Raw genomic sequence first — 11,008 nt, forward strand, 5'->3', positions numbered from 1 at the left:
ATAATATTATTGCTTAATTTCATATATTTAGACAAATTTAAATCTATTTAAACTGATTTTAATCGATTTAGGATAGTTTAAACCAATTTGAATCGTATAAATCGGTATAAATCAGATTTTAAGAAATTCTTTTCGGATAGGACCGAGTTGCCGTCTAGGCGGGGGCCTAGGCGCCGCCTAGACCGATTTTTAGAACCTTGCTTTTTTCTGTTAATTAATTTAATTTTTAAGAACAAATCTGAGCGTAAAATGAAGATTGAGACTAATTACAGAAATTCATGAATGAGTTTCCTTCTTTGTCAAAAAATAGAATAACTTCTTCAAAATATCTTACGTATTAAAACAGAAGTCACATGTGTGATTTTTTTTTTAAATGAACCTAATATACATATTCTTAGAAAGTTATATTACATTTAATCTCTAATCTTATCATTTAAATTTTGGTCCTACAAGAATTTTTTATTGGGCTATCAATAATTGAATTTAAACAATAGATGATCCAAGTGATTTATAGATAGTATAAATTAAATAGATATAACAATGATTAATCTTTACTACCTTAAACCAATGAAAACAAATTTAAAACTATATAGCTTATTTTAAAAATTAAACGAAAACTAAATGTTTGATTATTTACTCGATAATATAAATCTATGAAGCGAAAAGTTTAATTTTTTTAAAAAAATTTAAATTTGTGAAATGTTACAATATCTTTGAATATGACAATAAAAAATATTTATTAATTTTTATATATATAGTTACTATTTTAATAATGAAATAATAATCCAAAAATATATATATATATATATAGAAGAAGATACAAATACATGTGAAAGTTTGAAACAATCTATATAATGAAAAAAATATACCGTAAACTTATTATGTTTTAAAAATTGATAGACACACATACATATATATATATGTTATAATATATACTAGTTTAGAATTAAAAATAAAATGTTTATATTAAAAGAGATGAAAACAAAAATTCGCGCGGTTGCACGGATCGAGATCGAGTTCATATTAATTTGTCTGTTTGGGTATTCATAAACCAAGCTACAAACAACTATTCGGAGATATTTATCAATTATGAAAGGAAGGCCAATAGATGTGTAAGTTATAAAGTTCTTAATTGTTTACATTTTTAGCGATTATGCTTTTAATATATACTATATGAGTTAGATGAATGTGTAACAAATAAATGAGCAGTATAACATTATATAATTCGAGGTAGACTGGTGACTCTAAAGCGTGAACTTGAGTTCACACGAGTTTCAAGATTTCATTTATTTAATTTGGATAAGCTGTGATGTAATTATTCATTTTTTATTTTCAATATTCATCTTATACGTATAGTGGATCAAACATGACATTTTTTACAGATGACATTTATGGTTAATGTAATTGCGAGTATTTGTTAGGCAGTTAGCTGGCTGATACTTCTTTCCAGGCAGCTGGCTGATAATTTGTTTTACTCTTATGTGCACGGCAGAGTATCACTATCATATTTGTAATAGACGATGTACAACTTATATAAAAATGATCATATTTAGAATCATACTTCCTCCGTTTCATATCAAGTGTCGTTATAGATAAAAAAATTTGTTGCAAAACAAATATCATTTTAGCATTTTAATACGTAACTAGATTCCGACCCGTGCGTCCGCACGGGTGTTTGTTTTCAATAATTATATAAATATTTCATAACACAACTATTTGAAGGTGGCAGAGAGTTTTTGTGTGAATACATCATGCATGTATTTGGATTTATGATTTAGCTTCAAAAGATTTGACCTTTTTAAGTTAAAATGACTATAATATATAGTTTTTATTTAATCTAATTAAGTATACTACCGCAGCTAATCTGTCTTTTAAGCAAAAATTAGAGTTTGACCCACATATTCGTGCGAGTGTTTTTTTAAATTAATGTATATTATTCTATGTAATTGGTCGTCTATATAATTCAAAATTTAATAATTTGAAATGAATATCTCCAAACTCATAGTTTTAAAACTTGCATGTAAAATTTTAATTTATTCCTTTGAAGCACATATTACATTATATAGTTCCTATTATATATTTATTTTATTAAAAATACATAGGATTAGTTAGTTTAAAAAGATACTCATAATATAACATGTTTAAAGATTATTGAAGATTTAATTTATATATCATATACAAATTGAATATTTACTTATAATTTTTATATTGTTAGTTATTATCAAACTATTATTTATTATTTCTACAAGTTTTAATTAGCTTTTAAAATTTGTGATCAAATACTCTTGTACACAGATTTATTTTCAAAATTTGATATTAGCTTCTCTATATATCATCAAAATGTTAGTCAATTATGTAGTGATCTATATATTAATTAATATGCAAGGTTTAAATTTAGATTATTAAATCATAAATTTAAAGATCATTTAATTAAATTAGATTATATATATTTATATTTTTCTTTATATATGTCAACAAAAGTTACAAAAGTTATAATATGTATTAAAAATAAACAGGCTAACAAAACGTAATAACTCGAATGGACTTTAGAGTTTAGAGTAGAACTGGACCACGCCCACCACTAACCAACAAAAAGGGAAACTACAAAAACTTATGTAAAAGAACTTTTTTTTGAACAAAGTAAGTTGACTAATTTTTGGTTTTTGAGTTTATTTCTCTGTCAGAATGAAAAACATTGATTCAATTGGCACATAACTTCCTCACCACTCTGAACTTCCAAGAAATGGAAGCGTATGAATGAAACCAGTTGAAGTAATCTCGAAGCAGTGTAAGTTAAGTGTGTTCCAAACTGGATGACGACAAAATGAAAGTAAGCATCAGTAAATCAGTCGTCCTCCATTCGCAGTCTCCTGCATCAGTAAATCAGAACTAAACCATTTCATTTAGACCATAACTCGTTCAGATCCGTATGCATGTATGGCTAATAAAAATCTTTACCTTCTCGCTTAAACCAGGGCTCCAATTATAATCATTGTTTCCTCATGTGCCAGTTCACCTCCCTTACCAGCCTATGTTGGACAGAAACACCATGTCAGTGGAAGCTAGAAAGAAAAATACTTTCCATAGTCAAGTAACTTACTAAATTACTTAACAAATAAGACAGGGGTTGCACCATCATATGTGTTTTTTTTTCCTATCCTAGATTTGTCTGGGTTGATCATAAAAGAGAAACCACCTCATGGATGTGAATTGAGACATAGCTTTCAACTGAGCTTACCTAAACAGCTAGTCATTATGCCTATTATAGCATCACGAACCTGAGGCATATAAAAAGCATTGATAAAAGTAAACACTCACATCTATATATGCATCCACCGAAGCGCTTCTTTCTTCCTCTAATTCTTTATATAAACCAGTCAGAAATTTCCTGTCATGGTGAACATGTATTTTCAAACGATTATTATCAATTTGTCCTTCGATTTCACTCATAGAATCTACTTCCAATGATAAGTTGCATGTTTCCATAAGAAAATAGAGAATGTTCTTGTTACTTGAATCAAGAAATAAAAAAAAATGTATCACCACTTGAAACAAAAAGATGAAACTGAGAGAGAGAACCAAGAAAAGAGACAAAACCTGTATTGAAACAAAGAGATGAAACTGACCATGTCCCAACGTCGATGGTGATTGAACATCTTTACATGGCAAATCAAACCAACAAAAGCAACCATCCTATAATCATACCTTTTAAACTGTTACAATTTTTTTTGTAAATATCTAAATCGATGTTATACATAAACTCTCGATTCAATTATAGGTTTCTGAGACCTCGTCAGAAGTGGCAAAAGAAGGCGGCTTAGAACTGAGTAATTATCGGATGGAGGTACCCAGAATCTGAAAGTTTTCAAGAAAATGACTGTGTTTTGGATTCAGTGGTAAAGGATCGTAAATATTTAGGAAAAGTAATTATTGTGATAGCAAAAGTATAAAACTACTGTGTTTTGATGAATGGCATAAATTAGTAATTATTGTGGAAAAGTCTGGGTTAAGTACAAATTGTACTTTTCTTTTAATAGTTTAAATTTATTAATTTTATTTTTTAGTTTATTTTCTATTGGTTAAAATATAGTTAGTTGTATAGTTAATCATACTTTTATATAGAAAATATATAAAATTAAATATATTTTTTAATTTGTGTGTACAAATATAAAATAATATATTTTTTATGTAAAAAAACATATTCGTATACTTATTTTCTCTCGCTAAAACGATGATGCTTCCCACCTAACACTTGTTAGTTGCTACACTCCACAAATATAAATCTTAAAATGAAAAATGTTACTTATCCAAGCTGTACCAAAGTTATAAATCAGACACACGTAAATAGAAGTATTTGGTCAAAGTTTGACCGTCTTGGAATCGTAAAAAAACTTGACAGTCAAAGGTTCCACTTAGATGGGCACTAAGCCCCAAAGGAATTCAAAACATGGCACAGACTAGATGGGCACTGTAATTATTTATTTTTTACTCGTTACAGAAACTTATCTACATACATGCTGATATCATGTAACATATTTATTTTAAAAGGAAAATGTTACATATCGTATGGTTTATTTATATGATTTTGGATTGTTACTAGTTAGGCAGAGGTGGAGCGTCTTCTTCGTTTCTGAGGCAATCCAGCTTTCTCACGTGACCGACGCTCCCCCACTGTAGTTATTGTCACGTGCGCCATCATTCCACCATCAATTTTATATCATCATCATACGATTGATATTTTTGATAGTGTGTCTTTTTAGTCCATAGAGAGTTTCGTGACCTTCTTGTGGAAATAGAGGGACCGAGTTTTTGGTTCTTGCTATAATATAAAAAGACTATTCTACCTCGAATGGGATACCAAGTATTATTAAGAAAATAATGTGTGTAACGTGTTAGGTATCCTAGATCCGTTAATTCATTAATAATGCGATCAAATTATATTTGTTTACGATCTCTAATTTTTTCTTTGTATGTATTGAGAAGTGACTATGCTTAATTAGAATTTTAGAACCATTCCTTTCTCACAATTGGTATCTAATGTGATAATTAATTGGCATAACGACCTTATATTGCATACTTAATTCATCGCCATGGTTAGTAATTCTGGCGAGTTTTGGAAATTGCAGATCACATAGTCTAAAGTCTAAGATTATATTAGGTTTGTATATACTGTATTATACAAATTTTAAAATAAATAAACTAATTTTGTATTTATTTCTGTCTGTTTTGAATAGGTCCTTCTTGACATACTAATGTCTCAAAAGTGTTTTTCTCAAACATTATGTAGTTGAATAGTATATATTATTATATAAAATATAAAATATAGATATACATAGAAATGCACAATTATACAAGTCAGAACTAGAAAAGAAATACAAAATAATCTACAAAAATACGTAATGTGAGAATATTACTTGTATCTAGGCGGAGATCGAACAAATGCTGATACTTCTTCACTAACATACACATCAAAGTTGCAGATTTTGGATCTTGCGTCTTCTTGGTTTAATATATATCCTTTTCTTATAACTCGTCTTGTAAATATTAATATACATAGTATAAAGTATTCTATTGAATGACTCGGCTCGCCTTCCTCAAAATCTAATATGGAGCCTCATTTGCGAATGGATAAACAAATATATATTTTATTTACAATTTACTCACGACTACATCACATTACAAGTTATTTAAATGTTTTTTTTTCTTAACATCAAATATGTGGTATAATATATTTCAACTTGATTCAATTGTATAATCAGTTTTTTATTTATTTACAGCTTAAATCTGTTAGTATAGTATACCAGGTTTAAGAATTCCATGGAATAATGTAAATGGTTCATTTTAGATGTTATGAAGTAATGTTTTAAGGTTATTATCAGAACCATTGGTTTCAGTGATACATCTGATCCTGCGTCCAGTTTCCTGTATTCATCAAAACTCAAATGGGGAGCAAGATATCAAAACTCATGGTAAGTTATCTTCTCTCTGCGAGTGAGGACCTGCCTTTTCCAATAAATATACCCATACGGTAAATGTTTGTATCTACCTACGATCTATGTATCTAAAATACGTACATCTACTGATCTTATCAACGTATAAGTTTTCATAAACATAGTTCGTGCACCGTCACATCTACAAGAGTCAGTCTAGCTCACCAAAAATGACTTCCGTCATTACTCCTTACCATGAATAAAATATGAGAAAACAAAAAGTTTTACAATGGGGATATAAGAAAATGACATAACATATAGAATAATGAAATGACATAACGGAATAATAATAATGTGGAGCTAATTTGAATTTCAAATTTGAATTGTTGAGTGGATATGGTAAGGTGTTTCCCCCACCAATCCTATAAAACATTATTGTTAATCACTTTCGGTTAATTCAATTCAAACAAATAAATGGAAAATTCTAAAAAATAGATATTCCTCTATTTGCTTTAGAAAACAAAACAAAAACTATTCCTATGTTCCCTATTCACTATTATATCATAACAAAGTACATATTAGTTGTTAAAATTTCTGAATTTCAAGTACGATATATTCATTCAAACCTTTAAATTAAATTTCCACTTTATAATAGAAGAGTTACCAAAAAAATCAACAAGAGGAGTACGTGGAATACACTGATGAGAAATGTTAACTACAATGTTTGAGGCTCTAACTAGTAACTACAAAAGGAATAGAAGGAATAGGAAAAAATGAATGAAAAGAAATAAAATAAAAGAAAATATATTCATTTCCTAATTTGTCAAAAGAATAATTATAATATTTTATTCTTTAAATTTTAAAGAATATTAAGTCATAGGTAACAAATATTCTTTGTAAATGGTGCAAATTATAAGGAATGCTAAGGAATTAGTTATTCTCATTCATTCTTTTGGTCATCAGTTAGAGCCAGTTAGAGCCAGTTTGAAAGGAATGTAACTTTCTGAAAAAGAAAATTTATGGAATAATTATTCTTAGTTAACCAATGATTGATAAACAAATTCAATGAATCTTACTTATCTCAGAGACGGAAAATAAATATTTTTTATTTAGTCACATATGTATTGTTTTAAGTCCTGTAATCTAATAGTTAGTTATTCATAGAAGTAACGACATAGTAGAGTCGAGTTTGAGAGTATTTATAGAGTCCAAGTCGAATGCTTAGCGAACTAGGTGACGTATATACAGGATGAAATCTTTGACATGATACTAGTACTGAAATTTCGTTTATGTCAAAAGTGTAGACGTTTGCGATGTTTTTGGCGAGTGAAAAGCAACCATAATTTCACTATAAGAGAGCGTTAAGTGCGGGTAAGATCCATTAATGATGACATTTCGTATCCAATGTTTTCCAAAATAGTTCTTCTAAGCGTTTTGCCATGGAATGCGAGGAGACGCCATAACACGACATCACGCGACAGGGCCACTAGTATAAGAAAATCTCGCTTGTTATCCATGTGTCACGAAATGAATAGCCATCAACAAATTTATCCCAAAAATAGTTTGGTATTATAATTATTTAGCATATATTCTTATTAATTAAAATATATTATTTGAATAAACCATCATGGACAGCTCTGATTTTTTTTTTTGAAATGAGTTCTCTAAATAAATTATTTTAAAAAAACAATAAACCAAAAATTTACAATTCTATATACTCCCTCGTTCCTAAAAGATCTATGTTTTAGAATTTCACCGTTTAAATAAAATATATTAAAACTTAGCTATAAATACATAGTTTTTTGTAATTTTATATTTTCTATATTTTTAAACCAATAAGATTTTAAAATATGTAATTAGTGTTCTTGAACTTCACAATTTTTCATTATTAGTTGACAAAAATTACATTAAAAATATAAAATATGTATCTTTTTGAAATAAAAGTTTTCTCTAGAATATGGATTTTTTAGGAACGGAGGAGTACAACATATCTATCCCAAAATGATTTCCTATTATATTTGCATATATTATCATTAATATAAAGTTTCTCTTTGATAAAACTAGGGGTGGGCGTTCAGGTTCGGATCGGGTATTTCAGATTTTATGGTATTTCGGTATAGAGGTGTAGAATTCGTTCGAGTATTTTTGTACTTCGGGTCTAGTACGGATATTTTTAGTTCGGATTCGGTTTTTTCGGATCGGGTTCGGATATTTAGACCTTGAAAGAAAAAAAAATTAAAATTTCATTTTTCAAGTTTCTTGTATTTAAAAATAAAATTTTCACTTAGCTGTTTTTTTCTATTTTAATAGATTGACCGATTAATAGATTTGGACATAGCATTTTAAAATTAAAAAGACATTAATTTGGTTATTGTTTTTAAATTTCAGATGTAATTTTTGTTAATTATTGAAGCAAAAAACTTGACATGCATTTTAAATGAGTAACAAATCATTTCCTCTGTAAGTATATATATATATTATATGAACTTAAAATATGTGTACTATCAATATAAATATTTTAAATAAAATGAGAGATATAAACTAGAAATATAAGGTTAGTAATACATATGTTCGGTTATCTTCGGATATCCATTCGGATTCAAATATTACCCATTCGAGTTCGGATATCCAATGTCTTCTAATTTAATATCCGTTCGGGTATTTTGCTAATTCGGTTAGGGTTTTTAAGATCGGATTCAAGTACGGGTTCGGGTATCGGGTATCAGGTAAAATGCCCACTCCTAGATAAAACCATCATGGATGGACAGCTCTGAATTTTTGTTAAAGACTTCTGTAAATAAAATGTTTAAAAATAAACAATCAACCAAAAAATATATGTTTTTGAAAAGCTGTAAATTCAATCAATCAAATCAAATTTATTTGTTCTGGATAACATATGGGAGTTGAATTATATTTTGTAGAAAATTACTGGAAAAATACATCTCTAAGAACAAAATACTATTAGATAAAAAGTAATGCTATTAAAAGAAAACCATAATTGACTAACATCAAAAAGTCTTCAAACACAAGTAATCCTTCTGGAAAATTAAAAGAAACAAAAAAATCGAGTAATCATTCCCTTAAAATATGTGATTATTTATTCCCCCCGCCCCTCCTAAAAAAACGTTAAATACGTTTAATGAAGGAAAACAATACGCTAAATTATAAAGAATAATTTTAAATGTAACCGCTAAATAACGCCCCCTCTCTCTCCCCCACTTATTTTTGGCGGCACCAGACGCGGGAGACTCTCTCTCTCTCTCTCTCCCACTCTCCTCCTCCTCTCTCTTTCTCTCTCTTGTTTTTTTTTTCGCTAATAAAAACATTTCCGAAATCGAATACGAAGATTTAGCTCTCTCATCTGCTATATTCACTGCGATAACAAAGTCAATCAATCACTCGACCAAACCCATCTCCAAAGTTTCCATCTTTATTTATGCGTACGGACACAAGCTTCCTATCTCCGCCGCCGTCCTAATCGCCGCCGTGAAAATGGGTGAGCCCAGAGACAGTCTCGCTCTCTCTAATCTACTCATCTGCCACGAATCCGAGTCTTGTCTGAACGAACAACAGCAAGACGACGACGACGACGATGAGACCAAGATTGAGAGATCTGACGAGCAGAGGAAACCTCACTGTTTCGCAACGATCGGTGATGACGACGAGGATTACGTGGCGGAGCTAGCTCGCAAAGAGAATCGGCGGTTCGATGATGATGATGACAAACCCACCAAAACGACGTCGTCTCTAGACAGATTGATTGCAATCGATTGGATTCTCACTGTCCGTAGTCACACACTCTCATAAAAAGACAAAACCTTTACTCGTTTCCGATTACTAACAACTTCGATTTGATTTGATTTGATTATTTTTTCAGACAAGAACTAGATTTGGGTTCCAGCATCAGACAGCATACATTGCAATCTCGTACTTGGATCTGTTTCTACAAAAGAGATTCATCGGCGTAAGTTCGATTCGATTCGATCTTGAACGAGATGTTGTCTTAATCTGACAGAAGCTAAAAACTTTGTTTTTTTTTTGTTAGTTGCAGAAAGATGAATCGTGGGCGATTAGATTGTTATCAGTGGCGTCTTTGTCACTAGCTGCGAAGATGGAGGAACGTGTTGTTCCTGGACTATCACAGTACCCACAAGATCAAGACTTCGTTTTTAAGCCCGATGTGATTCGCAAAACCGAGCTTTTGATCTTATCGACATTGGACTGGAAGATGAGTTTGATCACTCCTTTTCATTACTTGAACTACTTTCTTGCTAAAATCTCTCCAGACCGTAACCAATCTGTTTCTAAAGAGCTTGTCTTGTTAAGATCCTCTGAATCTCTTCTCGCTCTTACCAAAGGTAGTTTTTTAAAATGACATCTTTTATCTTTAGATATTGCATTAAAAATAATGATTAAATTCATCTTATTTTTCTTCCTTTTTTGTGCGGATATTGTTAGAGATAAGTGTTACGGATTATCGACAGTTCGTTGTTGCTGCTGCTACTACATTGTTAGCTTCTTCTACTTCATCGGATATTAGATTGACGAGAGAAGAAATGGGTAACAAGTTTGGATCAGTCTCTTGGTGGACTTCTAATGAGAATGTATCATAACTCTCTTTCCTTTTTTTTTCTAATGGTTATTCGAGTATATGATCTTAAAAGATGATAATGTGTTGGTTTGGTTGCATTGTAGGACAATGTATATTCATGTTATCAGAGAATGCTAGAGATTGAAGAGAGGAAACATATGACACCGCCCGAACTAGCAGTTCCTGGACCGGTGGTTGGTTCGGGAAGTGGCGCTAAACGCCGTCTGTCTTTTGTTGATTCTGATCAGCCGTCTTCTTCTTCTCCTGATGCCAAGAGAATGCGTAGACTCTGAAGAGAGTTTTCTTTCTACTTGGAGTTTTTGGTTTATGAGTTATATTGGTATTTTTTGCAACATATTGCTTTGGTTTTAATATTCGATCATTTGATTATAGAGAAAAAAAAATGGTCTGAATACAATGGTTATTTCATCTTTTTTGAAGTAACTCATATAGAGGTGTTTATATATGAAGGTCTCTTGATGATTCA

The 11,008-nt window shown here is 30.2% G+C and overlaps 1 protein-coding gene and 1 long non-coding RNA gene across 5 annotated transcripts; one reads left to right on the forward strand and one right to left on the reverse strand.

The window, feature by feature from the left end:
• Nucleotides 1–2,421: 2,421 nt before the first annotated feature.
• Nucleotides 2,422–8,883, reverse strand: LOC103862563. 3 transcript variants are annotated; one of them, XR_631779.3, is made up of 5 exons: nt 3,790–8,883; nt 3,598–3,693; nt 3,319–3,388; nt 2,959–3,029; nt 2,422–2,870 (listed from the first exon to the last, which is right to left on the reverse strand). It is a non-coding gene; the product is annotated as an uncharacterized LOC103862563 (long non-coding RNA). The 3 variants fall into 3 exon arrangements; XR_631778.3 differs by having other exon boundaries at nt 3,598–8,883; XR_631780.3 differs by having other exon boundaries at nt 2,422–2,889; nt 3,598–8,883.
• Nucleotides 8,884–9,168: 285 nt separating this feature from the next.
• Nucleotides 9,169–11,008, forward strand: LOC103862565 (cyclin-D5-1). Of its 2 annotated transcripts, none has more exons than XM_009140265.3 (5): nt 9,169–9,713; nt 9,808–9,894; nt 9,982–10,288; nt 10,389–10,534; nt 10,626–11,008. In XM_009140265.3, the coding sequence occupies exons 1-5, from the start codon at nt 9,423–9,425 to the stop codon at nt 10,812–10,814; spliced, it is 1,020 nt and encodes a 339-aa protein (XP_009138513.1). In that variant the 5' UTR covers nt 9,169–9,422; the 3' UTR covers nt 10,815–11,008. The 2 variants fall into 2 exon arrangements, with proteins under 2 accessions (XP_009138513.1, XP_009138512.1); XM_009140264.3 differs by having other exon boundaries at nt 9,170–9,713; nt 9,976–10,288.

The sequence above is a fragment of the Brassica rapa genome, chromosome A03, assembly GCF_000309985.2.
Source record: "Brassica rapa cultivar Chiifu-401-42 chromosome A03, CAAS_Brap_v3.01, whole genome shotgun sequence".
NCBI lineage: Eukaryota > Viridiplantae > Streptophyta > Magnoliopsida > Brassicales > Brassicaceae > Brassica > Brassica rapa.

Excerpts from the sequence above, each read along its gene's own strand:
- LOC103862565 (XM_009140264.3), top strand. The coding sequence starts at position 9,423 with ATGGGTGAGCCCAGAGACAGTCTCGCTCTCTCTAATCTACTCATCTGC. Across the intron at positions 9,895-9,975 it reads TACAAAAGAGATTCATCGGC|TTGCAGAAAGATGAATCGTG; the intron begins GTAAGTTCGATT and ends TTTTTTTGTTAG. Across the intron at positions 10,535-10,625 it reads GGTGGACTTCTAATGAGAAT|GACAATGTATATTCATGTTA; the intron begins GTATCATAACTC and ends GTTGCATTGTAG.